This window comes from Centroberyx gerrardi, chromosome 23 (genome assembly GCF_048128805.1).
Source record: "Centroberyx gerrardi isolate f3 chromosome 23, fCenGer3.hap1.cur.20231027, whole genome shotgun sequence".
In the NCBI taxonomy this organism is placed as follows: Eukaryota; Metazoa; Chordata; class Actinopteri; order Beryciformes; family Berycidae; genus Centroberyx; species Centroberyx gerrardi.
This window is the reverse complement of record NC_136019.1, coordinates 16,814,716-16,840,535: the sequence shown is the minus strand read 5'-3', so window position 1 is coordinate 16,840,535 and position 25,820 is coordinate 16,814,716. Positions and strand designations below refer to the sequence as shown.

General features: G+C 42.8%; 4 protein-coding genes across 4 annotated transcripts; 1 reads left to right on the top strand and 3 right to left on the bottom strand.

Annotated features, from left to right (window-relative positions):
- On the bottom strand, positions 1 to 8,059 carry epoa (erythropoietin a). The gene is made up of 5 exons (XM_071916265.2): positions 7,981 to 8,059; positions 2,179 to 2,309; positions 1,842 to 1,928; positions 1,366 to 1,530; positions 1 to 827 (listed from the first exon to the last, which is right to left on the bottom strand). The coding sequence occupies exons 1-5, from the start codon at positions 8,057 to 8,059 to the stop codon at positions 675 to 677; spliced, it is 615 nt and encodes a 204-aa protein (XP_071772366.1). The 3' UTR covers positions 1 to 674.
- Positions 8,060 to 18,909: 10,850 nt separating this feature from the next.
- Positions 18,910 to 21,680, bottom strand: LOC139925015 (zona pellucida sperm-binding protein 3-like). Its single transcript, XM_071916250.1, has 8 exons — positions 21,486 to 21,680; positions 20,927 to 21,054; positions 20,547 to 20,650; positions 20,222 to 20,399; positions 19,807 to 19,924; positions 19,439 to 19,530; positions 19,177 to 19,295; positions 18,910 to 19,004 (listed from the first exon to the last, which is right to left on the bottom strand). Exons 1-8 carry the CDS (start codon positions 21,663 to 21,665, stop codon positions 18,916 to 18,918), a joined length of 1,008 nt encoding a protein of 335 aa, XP_071772351.1. The 5' UTR covers positions 21,666 to 21,680; the 3' UTR covers positions 18,910 to 18,915.
- A 738-nt stretch (positions 21,681 to 22,418) lies between these two features.
- Positions 22,419 to 23,582, top strand: ufsp1 (UFM1-specific peptidase 1). The gene has a single exon (XM_071916270.2). The coding sequence runs from the start codon at positions 22,499 to 22,501 to the stop codon at positions 23,267 to 23,269; it is 771 nt and encodes a 256-aa protein (XP_071772371.1). The 5' UTR covers positions 22,419 to 22,498; the 3' UTR covers positions 23,270 to 23,582.
- Positions 23,583 to 23,944: 362 nt separating this feature from the next.
- Positions 23,945 to 25,820, bottom strand: LOC139925033 (endonuclease domain-containing 1 protein-like). Its single transcript, XM_071916272.2, has 2 exons — positions 25,323 to 25,820; positions 23,945 to 24,698 (listed from the first exon to the last, which is right to left on the bottom strand). The coding sequence occupies exons 1-2, from the start codon at positions 25,641 to 25,643 to the stop codon at positions 24,117 to 24,119; spliced, it is 903 nt and encodes a 300-aa protein (XP_071772373.1). The 5' UTR covers positions 25,644 to 25,820; the 3' UTR covers positions 23,945 to 24,116.

Here is a 25,820-nt window from a genome sequence, read left to right as displayed (position 1 = left end):
ATTGAAAAAAAGAATATTCCAAAAACAAAAGAAACTATTATATTTATATGAGACTCAGTTGTTAAAATGTTGAAGGTTTGTTTAGTAGGGTTATGCCTCATTCTTTTCTTTTTTTTTTTTTTTTACAGTGATATTGGAAAAAGATGCCCTGTCACAACCTCACGGTCCTCCAGTTTCCAGGTGCAATCTATATTTTCTGGGTTGTTCACTCTGGTGGGTTTAAGTCCACAATTGAGTCTACAAAGATGGGTTTAAGGGTTAAACTCACTTGAAACAGACAACACGTGACACAGATAGACACACGCACACGACATGTAAAATGAAACAGTCTCACTCACACACACAAACACATGCACACACACAAAGTGCTGGAGAGAGCCCGTTGAAAAGCTATTGGAGCAGTGCATCCCACAGGCCTCGTTTTTGGTTGATGTGTGCTTCACCATGTCCATGTTTCATGTCCATATTCCAAGGTGCAATCTTCTCTTGTCCCTCCAAAGCCCAGCTGGGACTGTCCTTTGCTTTCAGCTTCCTCCACTTCTACGAGGATGGCTGTACCTTTCTCACTTTCCACACCGCTTCCACCAGCCAATGAGCAGGTCAAAAGTGTCAAATCCCTCCTCTTGCCTTAGGAAACACAAATCAGCTTCGCCTGGAGTAGGGAGATAAGCTGATCAACTGACGTCTTGGTGACAAGCCTGCGCATCCAAAAGAAGGAGGCGCACTTTGCCTCGCAGGAAGTTGACGTGGACTTGAAGCAAGTCTGGTGCTGAGGACACCCTCCACGTCTCCTCTCCCCCCACTGCACTGGATGATGGGGTATACTCCTGAAAGAGAATGCAAAGAAGCATGTTGATATACTATGTGTATCACACATAGTAAGGCTTATAGAAAAAACATTACCTAAACTGTATGGGTGTAAGTACAGTTTAAGTGCATCTTAACACTCCTTGAGCATTTTTCAAATCGCATGACCCCTAAAAACTTGACAAATTGAGTGCGTTTACATGCACATTCATACCATCACACCTTCTGCAGGCTTTTTCCTAGGCTGTAGAAGGTGTGATGGTATGAATGTGCTTAAATGAATGTGAAAGCAGCTCAAGTCCCGTGGCCATCACTCAGTTTCTCTCTTATCAGAAAAGACATCATTGTGAATTTAGAAGAAAATTAACTGAAGTTGAACTGAAGTACAATTAATATATCTCAAATAAAACAGCCATTCTTTGTTAAGTAAGTGTTATTTGCTGTAATTAGCAAAAACAGGCTTTTTTTTTCTCATGCCGCAATCCCCTATCCACATTGACCTCCTTCTTTTGAATGTTCTGCTTCTGAACCTTGACCTCTGAATCTACAGTATCTTACCTGAATGTTGAGGCTGCGCAGCACAGCATTGATGCTGAGCAGGTTTCTGATGCCGTTGTCTATGTGGCTGTGCAGTGCTGTGTTGGTGACTGAGGCCCGTAGCAAGCTGAGGGCCTGGTGCAGCAGCCATAGGCCAGACTGCACCTCCTGGGCTTGATCCAGTGCCTGGTCGGGAAAAATGCACAAGGCAAGAGTTGAAGTGTGTGCAATATGGATGAGATCAGGAACAAATACAGCAGGGAATCAGCATTCTACCATTAGAAATTAATGGGATGTCCAAAAACATGTCCAAAAGACCTGAAAGCCCGAAAATATCAAATTAATATGATTCCAAGAAGACCATTGTGGTTAAAAGGTTACACATTAAAAGTAAGGTAGGAAATTTATACTTCAATGTACAGCATCACGTATATAGCATACTATGTAAATCTGTCACAAACTATTTTTAAACTCAACAGTTTTATGTGGTTACTTACACTTTTCTTCTCCCAGACATCAAAGTCGACTCTGGTTTGGGGAACAGTGACAGACTCTGACAGGCTACATCCGTCTCTACATGACCGCTGGGTGAACAAGAGAGAGTAACAAATATTAGATTGCTGACCATATGCCATTTGATGGATGCTGTTATCCAAAGTGCCTTGCAGTACTATGAGTACAGACACTTGGGTGACCCCAGTGGGGAACAAACCCCGGGCCCTGGCTGTGATGGTGCCATGTTCTACCCACTGAGAGCTACACAGGATGGCATAATCTCCACAACAAGCTTGGCCTGCTCCAATATCTGAGTGCACACATGTCTGTGCCTCTCACCATGGCGACTTCTGCGTCTCGTGCTTCCTTAATGAAGTGGTTCAAGACCCTCAGGTCGCAGATGGGCCTCAACGGAGACGGTAGGCCTGGCCGGGTCCACTCCAACACTATCAACAGCAAGGCAAACAGTCCTGCAATCATACATACAACACTCACTGAAACGTTGCTGATAAGTGAGCAAGTAAAACAGGATGGAGCAGAGTTGAACGGTCCTACAGTAGCCAGTATGAATGCATCCATCTGAGCTACTTTCTGATTCTGAGAAAGAAAATGTTAAATCAAATGACCGGAATACACCAGATGGACTGGTATCCATCCACAACATTAGGGTACACACACACACTACAAAAAACATGTAACCTAAATACCAGCTTTGCCATTCATATAACATTTAGAAGTTTGTGTTGTTACCAGAAAACCTCTGAGAAAAATTGTTGTGTGGGGCTTTTACTTCATCTCACCAGGGTGCAAATGCTGCATCCACTGAAAATGCTTGTTGAATACAACAAATGTGGGGAATCTCAACCAGAAGCAGAACAGAAGCAAATGCAAAACAAACCTAAAGACCTTTTAACCTTTATCCATCTAAGGAAAGGCTTTGCTGAGCATGTATTCTCTTTTTCATCAGTTTTATATTGTAGGCCAGTGAGCAAATCAGCCTTGGTGAAGACCACCTCAACAGTAGTTGCTGTGGGAGAGCTCTACTTATTCACATTTTCCCAGCTGGTCTGGAGACTCAAACCAGTGGTTACAAGCACACTTCTCCAACCTTTACACTACAGCCACCCAAGCTAGCCTGCTAAGAACTAGATATGAGTCAGTTCTATGTATCTTTGTAGCCGTTATGAAGATGTAGGATAGGATAGGATAGGATAGGATAGGATAGAATATACTTTATTGTCCCTGTAGGGACATGTGATGCAGTCTAGAGGATTGTTTGATGTCAAAAATAGGTGGCAGCCATGCTTTAAGCACATGGTCCTCTGGGGATTAACCTGGTCATGACCTATACATCCACCCTGAGCACTAAACATTACCACTACCACCACAAGGGGGAGAAATGTTGCTGATTCAATCATTTCCGACCAGCTCAAGAAAGCTTGTGAGCCCTTTCAGTACAGTTAGAAGCAAAGAGAGGATAGCCACCAATCAACACAACAAAAGGGCATTAATTTTCACAGGATAAACAAATTGGCTGAGAGTAATACAACTAGGTCATTCACATGAGTATCATCCACTCTTCATTTGTCATCCACTTTTTTTCTTATTCTCATTCATACCCTCAAAAGTTTGGAAAGCACCGTTACTTAAGTAATGCTTCTACTACGCTCATCCAGTGACGTCAATAGAGTTCTTTCCTGTTATCTACAATGCTGTCAGGGAATCAAGATTAGAAACTCAGCTCTCGAGACAACCACACAATTATACCTCCATAAAGAATAACCTTGTTTGCCAATATGGCATCTCATGATTGATACTTCTAAACAGCTAGTGAGGACTCAAGGCTGCTAAACCTTGGGTCTTTGTGCATTGAGTATGTGAAATTACATCTGATGACTCTATATGCATCTTGCATATGGTAAGACCTGAAGGGCTGTTCTCGACTGAAGAAGTCCACTTATTAGCAAATCTGTAACAGTTATTTCCCTGCATTGTTGTCCTATGATCTCTTTAGATCTGGAGTGAAACAAAGATAATATATATTTGTGAATAACAACATAATAATAACACAGAGAGGTCAGAGGTCAGGGTCAGCTACAGAACAGCAGCCCTGGAGCTGGTAGAGATTGATGGTAGTCTTGTTCGAGGAAATGATTGTAATGACTGAATAGTTTACTAAGTGGAGGGCCTCGCTAAAGATGTTACTGTCATATGAATACATTTGCTGATCAAGGATTAGCCTTCCAAAACATCAGAGTAGATATTAGATACGAGAAATATCTATTTTCTTTTCAACATAATCCAGTGATTTAGCAATAAAAACACGCACATTGCACATATTAGTTGATGATGATTAACGCTCTAGATCATGTAATATCTGCAGAATATTAAGCACAAAGAGGTGTCTCTTTAGCTTTGCATGTGAGTGATATATAATCATGCGAGTTAGAAAGAGGAGATTGTGGATATCAGTGACAAAGCAAAAATGACTGAATCCTCATTTAACCCTTTCTGCACAAATGTCTTCAGTTGGGCCGGCATCAGGCCTGCCCCCGATCATCTTTGCAGTTAGTTAGTAATCTTCTACTTAACCATGAAGGGAGATTACCCTCAACTCCAACATGTCGGATTTCACAACTGGAATATGAACAGGAAGCGTTTTTTCTTTTGCTCTTTGGGAAAACAACTGGGGCACTATGAGATATTTTAGATAGTGTGCATTGTCCATGCTCACCCATCCCAAATTTAAAACCACTGAGAAATGTGGACTTCATTGAAGTATGTAACTACTCCTAACCTTTGCCTCACTGACCATGCAAGAGTTTTTAAACGTTCTCTTTTGAAAGACACAGCACACTCTGAACCCTCCATGGATATACTTGGCAATGAGTGCGGTTCCACTATTGTGGGTCATGTGGGCATCCAGCCTCGTTCCTCTGTGCCACATGCTGAATGCACTCTTTCACAGCAGCCTGGATGTGTGACGCAGAAGGATGATACAGATAACAGATGATCTTCCCAGGCAGACAGGTCAGGTACAGGCTAGATTAAGTTCCCAGGCTCCCAGACTACTAGTGCTAAGCGAGCTAAACTGCAAAAAGGTAATACTGCGGTTGTTGCTACCACTGAAGGGAAATAAGAAATAACATATAACAATGACAATTCTATTACATCCACTAGACACATAAACCATGAAGTAGCAACTGCTGCAAACTGTTGCCAATGATTCCATCTCTCCATCTTTAACTAGATCTAAACTAATCTGCAAATCTTTTCTCTCGTCACTGTAAACCTCTTTCAAACAATTCCAGGAGTGTCTCTCCTCACTGAGGTCTTCCTCTGCAACTTTGAGTGGTGGTCCTTTAAGAGGTCACTAGGATAATCAGCTTAACCTTTCCTCGACACCAGCGTCATGGAGGGGATTGTCACAGACGCGTAGGATGAGTCTGTGTGTTTAAAACCACACGCCCGCCTCGTACCACCCCCATGTTTTGCAGAATCCCTCTGTACACTATCTGTGCTGTCCCACTACCTTCACAGCGTGCTAATTGCTCCAGAAGCATTAGTGCTGGTACCGTGGCCTCCTCGTTCCTCCGAGCAGGTGCTGATAATCCCTGTGGACTTGCCATCTGACCCAGCACACGCTCACACTGTACACCACACACACACACGCATTTCGGTAATGATATCATAACGAGGCTCACTGAAATTTAGCATTTACAGATGATATATACATGTCAACATATGTCAGGAAATAAATACTGAATAGCCTTTTCACACAGGGAACAAATCCTACTACAATGGGCCTGTACGCATAAAGTGGTTTCCTACATGCTTCTAAAGAATGTCCACTATTGTTAGACATTGGCAAATGTATTGTTAGACACTGGTAAATTTATTGTTAGACTTTGGTAAATTTGGCCACTTCACAAACTTTAAAGGCTTTGTGCATATGGCCCTTATCATAACTCCTATCCTAAGATACTTTGTGCATATGCAAGCCTTCAAGGTCTTTGTGCATTCTCATTCTCACCAGAAATACTTAAGATCAACAATGTGGTCACAAGTAAACTGAGGTACTGTGTGCAAATAATCTTTAACCCCATTCCAGTTTCAGAGGTTAAGTGTTATGTGTACTGGGGAACTAACCTTATTAATGGCTTCCTTTCCATACACTCTGGTATTCTTCTTTATCCAAAATGCTGATCACTTTGTTTAAGTATGTGTGACTCAGCTTCAGCATTATCAGCGACCTTTTCACCCCTGCCATGGCCTACGTGAGAATGAATGAATCTAAACTGTGTACACACACACACACACACACACACACACACACACGCCACATGCTGTCCACAGAGGTGAGATTTGCAGTGCAGGACTGTGGCCAAAGTGAAGGGTAACAGCCTGTCTGCCAGCATCAGGTTCCAAGACCTTGATGCTATTTTAAATTGGAAGCTGTAGCCCACAAGTGGCAGTGCTTCGGATAACGGCAAGCTCCACACTAGGTATGTGACAGATAATTTGGAAAGGTCGTCGGATGCTCACGAGATGATGCATTAGTCACTCACTACTCTAAACAACTCATATCAAACTTATGCACCGAAAATAGATGAGCTCAGCAATTTAAACCAACTGGTCTGTGTGAAACTGATGGTGAAGTGGTGCAGAGGGCTGACAAGGCAGTCACATTTAAGTACAACTGAAAATACAGATAAACTTTCCACTATTGATTGCTACCCCTCCTACATTTTCAATGCATGGGAAAGTGCAAAAGCTGTGAATGACCAGGCATCAGATGACACAGGTGTGACATCATTTCCTGCTGAGCTTCATTGGAATCCCATATAGCTGTGTCAGCCTAGAAAAACCTCTTGCTCTTTTCTGCTGTGTCATAAGTTAGACTACCGGTATGTGGCATGTCTCTTCGTGTTGGCCAAAACTCCAGATTCAGCTTTCACATTGAGTATCCCTAATTTTCCATTCTGCTGTGTCATGCTAGAAAAGAATGACAGGAAAGACTTATTTTCCTAGTGAACGAGGCAGAAAAACAAACTGATCATTAATATCTGTCATTCGGAGGACACTTTTGTCCTTACAGTAACAAGAATGCATAATTTTTTTACCATGCTTGGCCCCAGTGGGAATCAAACCAGACAGTGTTAGTGCCTTGCTCAGCTCAGTGAGGTACAGGACCAACATCATGCACTGCATCAGTTTAAAAAAGATTGTGTCTATCAGACACCCCATGAGGCTTCAGCTTCCATCACCTGACAGTAAACTAAACAACCTCATTTAAAAGTGAGCATTTTATAATCAGATTAAATGATTGATGACTATGGGGGGGATTATAGTACTGGAACAGAAAGTACAATAACATTCAAGGGAATTGATATATCATAAGTTGTTATATGCTCCATTTACGCTGAACTGCGTTAAATAAAGAAAATCCTCCAACATCCATGAAGAAGGATTTATAAAATGTAGACAATGGAGAAATCCTCTTCCTCTTCTGAAAAGGCAAAAGACTCCCAAAAATGACTAAAATGTTAAACATATTCAATATTCATAGACATATGCACATATACGAATCCAAGCTGCATCTATAGGACAGCTAAGTGATAACAACTTTCTACAATACTATAGATACTGATGCAGCGCACGGGTAATTTCCAAATTAAGGCACCAGATTGAATGACGTTAGAAGCGCTCTTACCTCTACTTGTTTTCTGCAACATTCGCAAACAGGTGCCGCATCTTTAAGAAACATTGTGAAAATAATTCAATATATGCGCAACCTTCTCGGCGCAACAAAAGACAGTCAAATCCAACATGCACCCACAGCGCGCTGGTCCGCTTTATCCAGGAACCAGGAGTGGATCCCTATGTCTTCAAAGACCTGTGCTGCCGGTGAGAGCAGGCATCGACCAGGCTTTGCATCACTGCTGTGCTTTGGCAAAACCTTTTATTTACCTCCCCTAAAGGATAAAGCGATAACCCGCAAGGACGAGGACGCGCCTTTTTACGCACCACAGTGAGCGATTAAACATCAACCCATGTAGTCCCCCTCTGCCTAAACAATCAAAATAGAGTACTAAAGCCACTGTAGAGAGAAAAAGACATGGAGGCATCTCCATAACTCACTGGGAAACTCCATAGCGACATCCATATAGTCCCTCACAGGATCCTCGCTGTTTGGCCCATAGGTCGGTCTATTGCCCATTAATTGGAAACGAAGCTCTTTTGTGGATCTCCTGCACTTATCCGGTAGGTGTATCTACAAACTGATCCTGTTTTTTTTATTGATGACTTTGAAAATAAAGTTGCATTGTTTCTATGATGACTATCTGAACTACTTCCTCCCTTAAGGCAAAACTGTTTTTCTTTCATTGTTATCCAAATAATATCCATGTTTTCAAAACAATAGGCCTCAAAAGTAAATCATGTCTCAAAAAAGCCATGCGGTGACTTCCCATCCATTGTGTTTCTATGGATGATCCTCTGAAACGTCCCTCTTCACTGGCTGTGTCTCCCAAAAATGTTAGCGTAAATATTAATAAACGTCAAATGGGCAAACTAGTCTTAAATGTCACAGGTCTAACCACTTTAATATATCATTGTTAACTTTCACCAGGGCGCATCAGACCTGAAAGCATAGGTTAATGCAATAAAAAAAACGTGGCGCAGAAATCAAGGTTTTACATAAATTGACTTTATTTTCAATATCTTGGGTCGTCCAATCATTTCCAACATCATCTGAAATTAAAAAAAAAAAGAAAGGAAATCATAAATACTTATTAAGTTATATAGTTTAACCTGAGTAGTTCAATAAGCGTAATCTGTCATGTAGACGCCACTTTGTCCAATCCAGCCCAGCAAGACAAAACTTGACGTCATGGGGCTCACGTCTTACTTAATGACCCCACACCCTCCACACACACACACACACACACACACACACACACACACACACACACACACACACACACACACACACGTACACACACAGAGCCTCACTCAGAAGTCTGCATCTTGTGATCATCCATTTTCAAAGATCAGTGTGGATCAAAGCACTCTGCCAAGACAGGGTCATAAAACTGCACCTGAACATCTCCACCCCTGCACTCATTCATTCTTAACAAGAAAGTGTCATTTTCAACACGTGTGTGTGTCTAGTTTGGGGCATCACACTTTTGTTTTACTTTTCAGGTCAGATAAGGTTAGTTAACAATATATGTTGTGTCACTATGTGTTGTCATTAGCCCATGTTGTGTTGAAAAGTAACAAAAAATGTGTTAAATTTAGACACAAATTGTTGTGCTCAAACTTTTCTGTGGTTTACTAACTCACGAGGGGAAATCAAAAGCTTTGTGTTTTTGTTTGATAACATATGGCCACAAAGGAATAAAACAGCAATCAAGTCAAACAATAAAAAATATTGATTCAATCAATTCATTTACAGTCTTAACCAGGAGACATGTAATGGCTTAGCACTAAATGGACTATAGTGGAAGTCAAATATTTGCAGAATACTCATGTTTACAGACCAGCTGCTTATCTTGAGTAATTCTTCTAGGGAAGAATTACTCAAGCATACAGTGTAAAAACCAAAGATAATGCACCATGCTGAAGGCAGATTTTTAACAAGAATAAACCTGCATCAGTTGCCAATGCCCGTGTTGAAAGAATGGGTACTCAATTCCAGTCCAGGAAATAACTGGTAATTAATTGCAAATACTATATATCCCCACCCCATACTTCCTGTACAGTGACATTTCAATAAATTTGATTTGAATCAAAATGAGACTGACCCCAACCTGGGTATGTGAAGTGACAACACCTTATCCGTGCCATCATCTAAACAGAATGCGTGCCACAGGAAGATGCAGAGACTCTTTCAAGGAAACTGTTCAAGTTCAGCGAGAGGGCTGGAGTTCATCCAACATGGTAGCAGACAGCATTCTTAGAATAGTTTCCTCTTGATATGGCTTCCTTGTGATACAATGAAACAAATAGGCCTAGGACAGACTAGTTATTCCATAGGAGACAGTTAATCCTACATTCTGAAAATGGCATTAATTATTCAGTGCACAATATTTATTTTATTATCCTTGTGGATGTGGTTAATTATCATTACATAAAATGATATCATTGATATTAAATTAACTTGGATCAAAGATTACAGCATGTAATACATCTGAAAATGAGTATCCAGTAAGGACAATCCATGGGTGGTGCGTGGGTTGTGGTAAAAGATATCAAACAGCAACTCCATTAGGTGCACTTTAACTCTTCAAATAGGCCTCTTTATGCCTCATGCTCTCACCTTGCCCTTTGGCATCCCTTTGGGGCCAGAGTAAAGGAAATATACTGACATTTCCTGGAAGTCACCACTGTGTGTCATGAAGGGGGAGGGGGGTGGAAGACAGGAAGTAATGGTGTGTTTGAATGTGCATTATCAGGTGCCAGCATGCAATGCTAAGTGACATAGGCTTATATAGCCTTACTAAAGCAAATACTTGAAGAGACTGATACTGAAGTTCTATACCCTACAGGTTCATATGCTTACTGTTTGTACAGTACAGGGCTTGACATTGCCATTTACCCGGTGGCCCGACAGTGTTTTCTGGGCTAGCAAATATTGATTTTTAGTGGCCTGCTTGGCCATTAAAAATTGCCTATATTTGATCAGTTTGGTTATGAAATGATTGACAGAATGATTACATTGTCAGAAAACGCTTCCCTCTTTGCGATCAAGCATGCAGAATGCCGCATGGCGGTTTGGACTAATTATGTAGCAACGTCAACATTCACATTCTGTGACTACGTTTACGGTGGCTGGATACAGACAAGCAGCGTCACTGCAATCACCGCTCTTTCAGATGTTTCCTAAGCCTCCATCATCTGGCCAGATGCCAGGAAAAAAGATTCTCCTAAGAGAAAGGCATTGGAGGAAGAGCAGAGGGAGAAGGAGACAGAATATGACAGGATAAGAGTGCGAAAGTTTCAGCCTCACTGGCCAGAGCGGTGGTTAGGTCATGATGCAGTGACAGGCAAGGTCTAATGCAAAATATGCAGAGAATGAGAGTAGAATTAGTGTTGGGTAATATGAATCTCAAAAAAATCTAAAATCTCAAAGTGGCAGCATCAAAACGCACTGATACACTAATGGGCCAGTAGTTTCAGTGTTCGGGCCAGTGAATTTGAAAAACCACTGGTCAAAATGACCAGTGGAAATTTGGAGTAGCCTATATCATATACTGTACATGAGCCTATGAACGGTGAATGCATACACACATGAAGGTGACATTCATTGACAAGAATGGGTTTCTGTGAAGCCCATTCAAGATATGATGGCAGGTCAATGGTAGAAATGTCATAGCAATTAGAAGAGGGATGATAGGCTGAATAAACTTTATATGGATATGATCAAATTTCCCAACACTATTTCATATTTGATCATATTTCGTACCCAATTTCACTCAACATAATTCAAGGCCAATTCAACACAAACTTACTGATCAGGATGCCTCGTTGTAACACTCTCTAAACCCAAGTAGGGGGCTTTGCATAAACGGTTCTTTTTAAAACATTTGATGCAAAAAATCTGAAGCCAAAATATAGTGCTTTTGCCTTCTCTAATTTTATTGGCGAGAGGTATGTTGATAAAGCTCTAACTGTGGAAAGCCAATACCTCCCGATTCCTAAGTTCCCTGCCATATTTATCAGGTGTTATTAATGAATGCCTTGGACATTCTACGTGTAACTGAGTGTAATTCTCTAGACATTCTCTAATAAATGTATATACACATACATATATATCAGTCAGCTTCAACTCTACATGGTCACTGCAGTGCTAAGCTGACGACAATGTTGACAGATTGTTGCACTGTTTGCTGAAAGCCCCAGGACTGTTTGCTTATGTCTGAGCCAACATGAGAGAGAGGAGAGGGAGACAAGGTACGTGCTGCGAGCCATGCATAGCGACCAGGACAGGGGCTTGGGGTGGGAGGTGAGGGGGTGTGGGGGGTGCGGGGGCAGGAGTGTCCCGTCACAGTGACTCCTTGGTTGGAATGGGATGCAGTCATTGGATTTAGTATGATTTAAAAGGGGAGGGGTGATATAAAGTTGGGGATGAACCCAAAGACTCGCTGTGCCTTCCCCACACCCACCCCTGTGATTAATAAACAAAGACAGCCAGGAGTCAGCGATGCAAACAACAAGGGGAGGGAGAGTTCACATCATAGTAAATGGAAGGCAGTGAAAGTGCACGGCTGTTACGGTAGAGAATGTGTGTTTTTGTGTGTGTCTCTAAGTGTGTGTGTGTGTGTGTGTGTTATGCTTTCTCATCCAGTTTTTGGGATCGCAGCCAGCGAGGTCTGCTCCTCTGGCGCGACACAAGACAGGAAGCTGACATAAAAGAATAGGGGGGACCGACTACGAGGGACACAGGAGCCAAGGCAGTAGCTGCTGGCGAGGTCGGAAGTTATTGTTTCAGAGCTTACAGGCGTCCACAGTGAAGAGGATAATTTTTTCACTTTGTTGGACCGGCGAGGCATTGTGGTCCCATGATGACCACCAGCACTGCTACTGCCCTGTCACCTGTGATCCTCTGCACGTGTAGAGTGCAAATTCCAGGACAGGAACCTCGTCATTGCAGTTTGTGTTGGTGAGAATAACGAAGATAAGCATCATCCATCATGGGGGGTGGCGGTAGAGAATGAATAATGACTGGTTACAAACATTAACTTGTGACTGGAAGGTTGAATAGAAACATTCTTCCCTCCCTCAACAATCCTCATCTCTTGCTTAACAACTGTTACATTGACCTTGAGCAAGGCACTTAACCCCCAACTCCTCCGGTGGAGCTACTTAGTGGCCAACAGTACAACATTGTGGCTGTACTGACCAGCCCATAATTTGTTACTCCCTCTAGTCTGAGTCTTTCAGTGATCTCTTTAATCCACTCATCCCCTTGCTTACACTTGACATCCTTTGACGTTCATAACACAACACAAAAAGAACAATTACTTGCTTTAATTACTACCTAACCTACTCCCACCTCAACACTACCATCTTCACTCTTATTGTTCTCCCTTTCTCTCATCCAGTCATCTAACCGACTCTCTTCTGTTATTTTTTTTTTTGTTTGTTTGATTAGCTTCCCTGTGCCCCAGCTGCCCTGTGAGCAATCCCCTCGCCCTTTCATCCTACTTTTTCCTTGTATGTGGTATTCTCCCTGTTGCCAAGCTGCCTTGTGTGGTATTTTTCTGGCATGGTTGCGAGGGACTCACACCTTCTCTTATCCAACGGGCCTCTCACCACCACTCACCTCCACCCCACACTACTCTACTCTTCTGGCTGTCCTGTCTGCTATTTCACTGACTTGGCTGCCCTGGCTGTAAGACCTATACTTTTTACCCTGCAAGTTTTACTATCCAACTCACTCTTTGACCTCGATTTATAAGTCTGTGTTGTGCATATAAATATATATTACAAAAACATGTCTGCACACAGGGTTTATGAGTTTCATACAGACAACCAATTAGCAACATAGAGATGTTAGACAATGGGGCATTTGATTGACAAAAGGAGGTAATCTGATTAGTCCCGTATATGTGTACTTTGAAATTTACAGTAAAAACAAAAAGTGAGTAAAACACTAGAGCTTTATTCCAGGCTCAACATCTTCCCTGTGCCTTTCTCTGATTTCCCTCACCTTTCTCTGTTCACAGTATTATCCAATAGAAAAGTGTGCTGCTTGCTGGCAAGCACCTGGTGGCCAGATGACCCCTGTAGCTTGGCAGGGTACAACCTGAAAAAGCAGTGCCTTGTGGGCTCACCACCTGCAAGGAGAAGGGTAAGGTTGGATGTAACGCCTGTGAGACAAAGGGCAGGGGTGGAGCAGACCTAGGCGTCATGGACTCTGGCAAGAGAAACCAGATCTCAGAACAGGAGCATAACCTCTCTGGTGGGGAAGGAGCCTGAGCTGGTGTGAGAGGAACCAACTAGATATAGTTGGGCTCACCTCCATGCACTTTGCTGGCTCTGGAACCAAACTCCTTGATATGGGGTGGTCTCTCTCCCACTCAGGAGTTGTAAAGGGTGAGAGGTGCCAGGCGGGTGTGGGGATACTCACAAGTCCCTTGTTGGCTGCCGCACAGTTGGAGTTTCTCCTGGTGGAAGAGAGGGTTGCCTCAATGTGGCTGCATGTTGCAAGGTAAATTATCAACTTTGTAGTTGTTTCATCAGACCTGAGGCTATATGTTCTGAACACATGGGTGAAGAGAGGGGATGAGCTGCCAACCATTCATCATCTGGTGATGAACCACTGTCAGAAGGTGGAAGGAGCACTTCGGGGAACTCCTAAACCCAACAGGCGCCCTCTGTCCAGGAGGTAGGGCTGGAAGATTTGAGGGGATCAGGGCCAGAGGTTGCTGGGGTGGTTGGATAGCTGGGGTCTCTTGATGTTGTTCTCTTCAATGTCGCATGGACTTCAGGGGCTATGCCTTTGGACTGGCAGACTGGGGTGGTGCTGCCCATTTTCAAAATAAGGGACCGGAGGGTGTGTTCAAGCTGTTGAGGGATCACGCTGCTTGGCCTCCCTGGGAGGGCCTCTGCCAAGGTGCTGGAAAGAAGAGTCCGGCAACGATGGGACTCTGAAACAATGCAGATTTTGTCTTGGCCACAGAACAGTGGACCAGCTTTTTACCCTCTCGTAGATAATCAAGGGAATTTGCCAGTCCTATCTACATGCGTTACATGCGTTTCTACAGGCTTACAATCATGTTCCCAGAGGTATCCTGTGGGAGGCACTGTGGGAGTATGGGGTGCTGGGGCCACTGCTGTGATCAAGGCACAGCCAAGGTCTGGAGTGTATCTGTTTCAATGATGTTGGGGTGGCATCTCTGCTGTTTGCAAATGATGTCGTCCTTCTGGCCTCATCGGACCGTGATCTCCAATATGCACTGGAGTGCTTTGCAGCTGAGTGTGATGCAGTTGGGATGAGGATCAGCACCTCAAAGTCTGAGGCCGTGGTTCTCTCAAGCACAGATCCTGTATAAGCCCACAGGGCGTGTGTTCAGTTTAATTCAATGGGATGCACTTAAGCATCAGTAGCTCAGCATCACATTCAACGTGTTGCTCAGCTAGTGCGACACGATTATCGGGTTAAATGACCTAATTCCACTAATGTTACTTAAATACCACAAGGTAATAACATACCCTACCGTTAAAGTTTGTAGGGCAGCAGAAGATGTGGATGTTCGTAAATTAATGGCAGAGAATGGGACTCAGTGTGTGGGAGTTGGTGTGGCCTATTTGGCCTATAGACGCCCAAAGAAAGCCCTCTAGACGCCATCTCATGAAGCGTTGATGAATGTCTGACTGACTGACTGACTGCCTCCCTGCCTGACCAGAATATGCCCTCGGCGCCGTGGGAAAAGGTGGGTTGTCCCATCCAGGTGAGGGGTGAGCAACTGCCCCAAGTGGAGGAGTTCAGGTATCGCAGGGTCTTATTCACAATTGAAGGTAAGAAGGAGCTCTGGGTAGTGACCGAAAGAATGAGATAGCAGATACAAGCGGCCGAAATAAGGTTTCTCTGCAGGGTAGTTGGCCTCAGCAATCTGGGAGGACCTCAGTGTCAAGTGTCTGCTCCTCCACATTAAGACAAACCAGTTGAGGTGGTTCAGACACCTGATAAGGATGCCCCCCGGTGCCTTTCTTTGGAGGTATACCTGGCATAACCAACTGGGAGGAGATCACGGGATAGACCCAGGACAGACTGAAGAGACTAGATCTCCCAGCTGCCCTGAGAGCACCTGGGGATCCCCCAGGAGGAGCTGGAGGAAGTTGCTGGGGAAAAGGATGTCTGGGCTACTCCATCATCGCGATCCTGACCCAAATAAGTGGCTAGAAAATGGATGGATGGACCTACCGGCTACTTGGACGGATCTACACTGTTTGTCTACCTGTGTAGCCACCTTCATCTCACAAAGCCCACTTCTATAAAACACTAGAGCTGCTGTTCAATTCTGGCACGAAACAAACTGACATGATTGGTATTCAACAATACCTCTTCTCAGGGCCACACCCTCCTGAATGGGAATAATACTATAACCACACCCACCTGAAAGAGAATAAATGGGTTCAAGTCCTGAAGAGCAAACTATTATGTGTCTCCTGTATGTTTTTGTCTTGGTTTATTATTTTCAAAAGGTGGCTTAGTTTTTGTAAGATGCCATATGCTACAAACATGAAACTTTGCAATATAAATAAGGTGCAATATCTACCCAATTTCCCAATTTACTGTAAGATGTTGCAATAATTAAAGGCCAAAACTCAAAAATATAAAAAGGCCATATATATCTCACACAGTGTTCTGTAGTCTTGGAACTTGGTATCATATCCAGCTGTAAATCAAAAGGTGTGATTATACAAAATGAATGCATGTAGGATATTACTCTATAGATGAAACATCTCTATAGATGGATGCCTTATGAAAACCTCTTGACCCCTTAACATTCCCATATGGCCCATTAATTTGTAGTCACATGGATGATTCTTGACAGTACTATCTAATCTAATGGAGCGCTGGTCCTTCGTGACTGTTGTTGAAAAAAAACAGCCACACACTTCAATGGGAAGTCCATTGACATTTCTCCTACTGGCTCAAACATTTCAGCCAACTCTAATACTACAACGTCCTCAAACAAAACAACTTACACCAAAAGAGGCCCTGCACTGCACCAACATGCAGATCGTACAGTTAGATGCCTGTAAGCATTACTGGAGTCACAGCTGTTCAAACCACAAGCTCACAAGTGGCATTATCATTATGCAATAAGGCCTAAAAGCATGCAATGCAATCCAATTTCTCTGTTATGACTATTCAGTTCAGGTAATACCTACTTTGCATGAGAAATGCTGTGTTCTTTGCTGTAGATCTCTATGCCACTTTGTACTGCAATTTCCAGAAAATCATATGGATGGGAAAAAGGTCAACACATGCCAGATTCAGAAAGATAAACAGGCATAAGTATAACTGATCAATGCACCAAATGTCAACAGTGGCATCTTCATAGAGATGTGGATATCTTCCTCTGGTACAAGACCTGTTGTTACATGCATTATGAATCCATTTGTTAAACTCTCAATGCCAAAAAAAAAAAAAAACACAAATCAACAAAAATGTATACATTACTATTCACTGACATCAATCTAGTACACTCTAGGACAGCACTCAATTCAAGAATTAATGTATGTGGCTGAAAATGGAAAAGCAAACTTATTGCAGGAAGAGGTTTTTTCCTTACAGACTATTGCACTTTAGATTAGGCTTGGTGGTATGTTTGAACATGCCTTATCAGATATCAGCCCTGACTCCACAAGTCCCTCTGAGAAAGGTTTGGGGAACCTAATTTCTTCTTTGTCCAGTTCATATTTGACTTTGCTTTTTGGTTTAAATAAATGTTAGGATCAGGACCACATTTCTGTAAATAGCACATTTTGACTAAATAGTTTTCCCAGTGTTAAATGTGAAATTGAGGCCTCACTGAGCCTGTGTTTGCTGTGTTACACATATGACCATTCCTATGGTCTTGGACAGTTCAGTCCATTGACTTAGAAAAAAAAAATCTGATAATCAAAACTAAGGTACTACACTGACCAAGAACATAGGACAGACTTTTATGAATAATGCTAGCTTTTACAATAACATTAGCACTACCCAGAAAATCATGTTCATATTTTCTAATTGATAATTCAGTGGATCTGTATATGGGACATCAAAGATTAAGGGACATGACAAACTGCCCTCAGGCATGAACACTCACACCTATAGCTTCAGAAATAGTTTTTATCCACACGCCATAACACACCTTGATTTTGACAGCATTTAAAATAACAGCTCCATTCTTTGCTATTTGATGATTATTTAATTCTCTTGCTCTTAGAAGACTGCTGTTTTGTGTAATATGATAATATTAATAATCAGATGCAGTCGGTTTTCATGTCTTGATGCTTAGGTAAAACATTCAGTGGGATGGGATACATTGTAGTGTAATAACACAGGCAGGCACCCAAACCAGTCTACAGGGCAATGAGATAATGAATACCCTTATTCAGTTTTTTTTATACAGGCACTAAGAGAACCTACTCATGTATAATATTTAATCATGCGCTCTTGCAACCATAGTCATGCATAAGATCATAACTTTTCTCTCGGGGCCATATAACTGTATATTATTTGTGTTTTTAAATAAATTAAAACAAGGACTTTAATTCAGAAGTACAGATTAAAAACAATATCTAGTATCAGTATCAAGACAGCATTAGTTACTAGAAACATACTAGTAGAAACCTGTGCTGATTTCATTACATCAGAAATTGTCACAGACTCCACCACTGACCTACCAGTTTGTCTCCCATATGGACTGTTATGTTTCCTGTGATGGGAAAAGATGAGTGTTTCTTCTGCAGAAAGGTGACTTAAAGCACATATGAAGCTGTGTAGCTGTCCCAAACATGCTTAGACCAATGTCTGTTTATTCTAATGTGCTTCTTTTCTTTTCTTTTATTTTCACAATGGGATATTGTTGTCTGGTATATTTTAGGTTCCACTGAAATTCTCTGGACTCTTTGTGGAAATTCTTCATGGGTAATTTTATGGACTTTTCATGGCTATCGATTTCATGGTTAAGACTCATTAGATAACGAGGTACCCATGCTTATATCATGATGTAACCACCGGGGTCAAACTGATTCAGATATAGGTACAGGTATATACATATTGATTGGATCTGCGGTGACTTCATGTCACAAAGACAATGGAAATTGTGTGAAGATGATTCACAAATTGGGTTAAATGGGGCTTTTAGGTGGCTCCAAGTGGAAATCGATAAAACTAAGACCGCAGCTACGGCTCATTCTTCAAACGATTAGATCCCATATTTAAACTGTAATGACCAGTCTTGCCAAAACCCCCAAAATGAGTTATTTTCCAAATTATCTCCTTGTATTGTTTTGGCTTTTATCTGAATGCCCCCTGTACCCACCTGAGGTACAGTTGGAAAAGCTTCTTCAGAGATTGACGGAGAGATGGCCTGTCCAATTGGAGAGTGGAAGGGTGTGAAGTGGCCCAACTGTTGCGTCTGCCTCATGCTCCTTTTCTGTAAAAAAAAATATATGTACTACTGACTTAAAATCATCATGATACAGCACAAGTCATGTATCACTGCATACACAAGCTACTATGGTTATTCTATCATTTGCTATCAGCACATCTAGTACAATACCCTCCAAAATCTTGCAGGTTGCATTTGTTTTAAAGGGGTGAGTAACCTGTTTCTGGTTGAGTAGTGGGTCCTGTGTGCCCATCAGTCTTCCCTCCAATCTGTCTAAAGCAGTCTTCAGACTCACAGCATTTGCACAGAGCACTGTCTCCCTCTGTGGCACGCCAGCTGAATGACAGAAATGTCTTGTTAGCACACTGTAGCTGTGATGCCCTGCACTGCAACATGCAATCCAGCTAAGGAAATATGCATTATGTCAGTGTATGGCCAAAAGGTGATAAACTAATTTGCCAACACTTTGGCAGCCTAACCTGAATGTGGGGCTGTGGAAGAAGCAGGCTTTGTTGAGGTGGTCAGGTGGGTTTTGTTTAAGAGTGGCCCTGAGGTGACAGTTGATGAACATCTGCAACAAGAAAGCATAATTAACAAAATACATTTTGATTCTGGGGACCAATTTCAATATTTCAATATCAATATCATATAACAACAAATAATAATCTTTATTTATATCACATGTTCCCAAAAAGTACTTGACAAACAATAAAACAAAAAAAATCCAATAGGATAAGTAAATTATGAGCTACCAATAACATGTTTGTGCTCATAAAGACAATCATTCAAATAACGGTAATCCTTCAGATAGTGATGATCGAGCGATCGTCTAGTCGGGTGCCGTTACCTGGTCTCCAGACTCCTGGCTGAAGTGAAAGGCCTGGACGCTGAAGCGCAGTCTGTTATCTTGCTCCCTCGGAAGGAATTTAGAGGACGACTTTGGCACTACACTGTCCATAAGACATCTGTAACGGAGGAGCAACACACACTTGCATGATCCCAGTGAACTGCGTGAAACATAGTCGTGATGTGTGTCCCACCACTTGGTGTAGATTTGTTTAAAGCACAGATTTCAGTTTACATTTGAAATCTTGGATGAGGTCACTGTGCCATAAGCAAACTTTGGAGTGAAGTAGCCACTAAATTGTGTATAAAATCCATAAATCAGTATTGTTTTCACTCAAATTTGACCATGGGTCAGTCACGTCCTCTGACTGACCCATGGTCAAATTTGGGTCAGTCAGTCACGTCCTCTGACTGACCCATGGTTAGTGATAAACATGTAGTTGGGCAAGGAGAGAGGGTCAGGCTTCAGCGTAGCGACACAGGAGTCGACATAGATCCTGAGAGGAGGGTGCAGAGGGGCAACGACGCTGGCCTCCAGAAACACTACCTCCCCCTGCTGGTACACTGATGAACTACGTGGAGAGGTCCAGTCATCTACAAAGGAGGATAGGCAGATATTCATTTCTCTATTCTTTTTTTCAGTCCCAGATTCAGCTGCATTCCAAGTACAAGCACTACTGCTGCATTTTACTGTTGTCAGGGAAATCTCTGAGCTTAGCTACAGTCAGATAGTAGTTTCACCTGTCATGGTATGAAGGGAGAAGTGCAGCAGGCCAAAGGCACTGATAGTGGAGGTCATGGGCAGCCAGGTCGGGGTTACAGGCTCTCCACTCACTCTCTGCTTTCTGTGCTGCCACAGAGAGAAAAGCACAGGTTAAATTTGGTTTAACCTGTGGTAGACAGAGGGGTAGACAGTTGGTAGCCAGTTACTGGTAATAGGTAAAAAAAAAAAAAAGTAATATAATGCAATATTCAACATTAGACTGCAGTTGAAAAAAAGTTGCAACTACAACTTTGTTCCTATAAAATGTAAAGTAACCTTAATAAAGAGAAATGATTGTGTTCTGATTATTCTGTAGGTACACATAGGATTTCATACACTAATGTGGCATCCGCCTCACCTCTTATAATGGCACTCAATAGGTACAACAGTGGTTGCCCCTCTGACTATCAGACCGCCTCTAGAGATGGGAATCACAGCAGGAAACAGCACCAGCTGGTTGGAATAGACAAGCCACTCCCCGTGAACCTGGATATTAACAAGTATCAATGAATGAATGGATGAATTAATGAATGAATGAGAAAATTCAACAGTATTCACAAGTTCTCAGCACCCATTGGCTACTCATTTTGGATTATGATGGCAAAGGCCAAACTCAGATGCTAAGGTGGTCAGAGGGACCAGAGGGAGGCGCTGTTGTGTAGATTAAAATATGGATACAAGTACTGATTTAAGGCTAAATACCCTAGGGAATTCTACAGTCTTATAAAATCCTATGCCATAAATTAGACATTGTGTTTCATTCTTAAATTCCCATGAGGTTTTGAATTTGTCTTGTCTTCAGCAGTCACGTGTCAGAATGTGGACAGTGACTACAGCCAGGCCGCCGCCTTTCATTTTAACCGGGGTATCCCTGCCCTTACACCCGTTATACTCTCATTTTACCCCCCTGGTCTTACTCTGGACTCAGTCCCACATTCTTGTAGTCCAGCATAGATGACCATTTCAGATGCAGACACGGGTCCCTCTGAAACGGGTCTGCAGGAGCCATGTGTTGAGTTTTCTCCCAGTCGAAGATATTCATGTGTGAACGGGATACGCCTCTCTTCGAAAAACTGTCGCTTCACGGTTATTCTCATTTTGACTTCTTCACATTTTACTACAAGTCCAACCTCGTCCAGAGTTTGTAAAGCACTTTCCTTTGCAAAAGAAACGCCGCACAGACACTGCGAAACCATCAAATAGTAGAGGGAATTTGTATATTTTAACTTGGTCGCCATTTTTGTTGAGAAAAGAAACGTTAAAGGTCATTAGCGTAAACACATTTACAGGTGTGTTGTGTTGTGTACACGTGCAGCTGGATGGCGAGTATGCTGCCTTCATGTGCTGGCGGAAATATTGTATTTCCGACTTGATCATACATAAGCAATCCAACAGTGAATACGACTGGGAATATTGTGATTTTCTATGATAACCGAGTTGCCAAGATGTAGTGTTTAGGGAGCATGCAAGCAATGTCAACAACTGATGGCAAATACGATGGAGACACAACATATTTTGACCAATGAATTAATTAAAACATCAATTACATGCCTGATGCGCATTTTCTCCTCTTCATTCTGCCGCTGCAGCTAGCTGTGAACCACTTCATTTATAAAATAAAACAACAGCCACCAAAAAACTACTTTTGTTACAGGGTCCATGTTGTTATTTTCGACCAAAAGCGCTACAAGTTGTATTTACGACTGTTTCACTCAGAAGTTGGAGCTGACGAAGAGCCACTGAAGGCAGCACCAACAGTGGGAACAATACAAAGCGGAACTGAACCGTTATTGCAAGTGCATAGAGGGACATCGATTGCAGTAACACCAAACAACTGTGAAAAGCTAGTTGGTTTTTTTTTTATTTCGTAAATACATTAGGCTAAATGCGAAATGTGTGCGCGGTTCGCTGGTAGGGACAAACTGTGATAATGGATAAAAAGGTCACAGGAGCAGAAGGTACTGAGGAGGAGATTGACTGGGGAGAGAATACAGTTGGAGAGGAGAAGATTATGAAGAAGACCGGTAACACAAACTGGACCAAAACTTTACTGAAGAGCGTCCACACTGGTCTCCCTAGCCCAATTGCAGACCCTCTGAAATGTTCCTTGATAAAAGGAGAGTGCCTCTACTTCCATTATGGCTGCGATGGGCAAGACGACAGAGGCTGGGGATGTGGCTACCGCACCACACAGACAATGGCTTCCTGGCTGTGCCACAACTGGTCCCCACCCAAGGGCCAATGCAGGCCCCCACCAAGCCTGCCCGAGATCCAGCAAGCCTTGGTCTCCATGGGGGACAAGCCGGCCTCGTTTTCAGGTTCCAGGGAGTGGATAGGGACATTTGAAGCTTCCCTGGTCCTTGACTACTTCTATGATGTTCCCTGCAAGGTCGTTCATGTTAGGGGTGGAGGGGCAGAGCTGGAGCAGGTGGCAGTGGAAGAGCTCCATCTGCACTACCAGAAGCACGGGTCTCCAGTCATGATGGGAGGGGACAGGGACAACTCGTCTAAAGGGATAATAGGGGTGTGCACTGGGGATAAGGGCAGCTATGTGCTAGTCGTCGACCCTCACTACTACGGATGTCCACTGGACAAGGCAGAGGTGCAGAGGCGAGGATGGGTGGCGTGGAAAAGAGTGTCGTCTCTGGATCAGTCGTCATTTTATAACCTATGTCTGCCTCAGACAGCCCAAAAGGGATAGTGAACTAACATGACATATTCAGGCATCTCTGTTTCAGATCCACAAATGAATTAATTAATCTGTATTATGGCAAAATGTGTCATTTCATGGTGTAGATTGCTGCTGAGTGTTTACTGCTGGAGTAGGATCACAGAATATCACAGACAAACAACATAAATTGGTACTGTATGGCCAGTGTCAGTGTTTTGAAAGGAGCTGCAGTGCCATCATGTGGATGGAATCATTATTGACAAAGTATTTGGACTAAGAAACCACTACATCATTAATATGTCTCCATATGGCTCCATTAAATTCTCTCAAATCCCATATTTCTTTGGACATGTATTAAACATATTTACCTAAACAATGCTCTTTCTTTTCTTTTCTTAGCTGGGAACATAAAAGCTTTAGATCCATGCGTTTCTTCACCCCACATCAGATTGTTACCCAGAGGGCAATATGCAAATGAAGCTCTGTGATCAAAGACTGTGGATTGGTATTTAAATAGGACACGATTGTTTTAGTGAGAAGGGTTCAGCGCCCCACTACTGTGGATATTTCTTACCTAGAGAGGATTCATTCACTTGAGGCACTGCAAATGGAGAAAAACAGCTTCATTGTCTAACAGCAGAATAGTTTTTATCAACTGACACTGGATTTTATTGAACTGCATGAGACAGAGTCAAGTCAATTCCTCATTTTATTGCTTGCAATTACATTTCACAACACATCTCATTTCCATTTTGCTCTCAAATTAGTATCTATCTGAACTGCTAGAAGCCCAAACCTCTAAAGTCATGTGGCAAAGAATTTTTAACACAGAATCAACCAGAATTATTAGAGAACTATAGCTAAAACCCACTTTATCTCAAATATCTGGCACACAGTCATTGTAGAAGATCTGGAAGTTCTTGTCCACGTCCATCCTTCCCTTGAGGAACTTCTCCAGGTTCTTGAGAGGAACTTCTACCATGATGTTGTTGATGCGGTCGTTGAGCCCATATGACCCAAACACGGGGAACTTGTAGCGCACAAAGTATGGCGCGTTTTGGTCAAACTCAGTGCAGCAGTAGGCCGACCACATGTACTCTGGTATAGCCACCCGGTCCAGGTTGTCCCGACGGATCATGTTCCCGGAGCTGGTGACCCCAGTGACCACAAAGGCCTTGCCCCGGCAGTAGTTGTTGAGGCGTTTGCGGATGAGTTCCTGGTGTTCAGCCCAGGGGCCCATGTTGAACTCCCTGATCTGAGGCACCACGTTGGTCAGGGTGTAGGTGGAAGCCTTGTCCAGTGGGTCAGCCTGGTGCTCGTCGGGGTTTAGGTGGCCACGCTCATACAGAACCACATCGGCGTAGTCCTCCAGAACCGCCTGGGTGTCCTCGAAGTTCATATGCATGTGAGAGGACTGAGGAAAGGGCTCCATGTTACTGCTGCCCTTGTCTGAGGCCAGCTAGAGAGACAAAGAAAGAATTATGTGAGAAAAACAATGATGATGAGAATGAAAGCTATGAAGTTTTCCATTGATGAAACTAAATTGATTACTGTTGACAAAAAGCAGTTAACTATTCACCTTCATCCGAACAAGAACTACATACACTCACATTTACATACACTCACATTTAAAAAAAATGCAAGTTAACAATTTGCATAACTACATACTAAACCGTCTACATGAATGGGATATGACATGATCTTATTGTACCAATTCACGGGCAATAAAGCAGCTTATCTGAAGCTTACTCTTTTGCCCATAGCAGCAGTAATATCTTTTCCTCAGGTTTTATAAGCTGGCAGTTGGGTGTGAATTTATGCAATATGTTTTCTTTGTCTGAAAACAATAATTTCCTTGTTGAATACACCTGAGTGTGCATACACATAAATGCACAGTTGTGTTATAGTACAGTGTAGTGTATGTAATATAATTACATACACAGAGACCACACAATTGGTCACAGTGGATACATGTAGCCTACTCAGACTTGGATCAAAACCCAGACGGAAACTTAGATTTGTACTAAAACTTGCACTCAAACGAACACTTAGACCCCTAATGAAGTTTCATAGTAAAACTCACCTGGGGCTCAAACATCCAAGGGAAGTCCACCTTCTTCTCCCCGTCTGACTTCTTGAAGGTATAAGCGCAATAGATGGGGATATGCTTGTGGGAGTCATAAAGGGTGACATAGCGCGGCTTGTCCTCATAGTGCTGGCAGATCTTCTTCAAGGAGTTGCTGAGGTAGCCTCGCGGTGGGGTGCCCATGTACAGAGAGTCCTTACAGCGCTCCACATGGTTGAAGTCCCCCACCACTCCTGCTCGGGCCCCCTGTAGCAACACACAGGTCAGCAGGGTGACAACAGCTGCCAGAGGCATGGCGCCACTTTCTGATATGAGCATCGTCAGGGCAGCTCTGTTTTCCACTATCTCGCAACCTTTATGTGCCTTCGGACCTCTCTACTGCTCCAAGTACGCGTTTGTATTTCTCTTTCCCCACCTTAACACGACGCTACCAGAATTGTCTAACAAGCTACAGCAGCCAAGACCTCTGTCCCAGCTCTGTCAGACTTAACATCA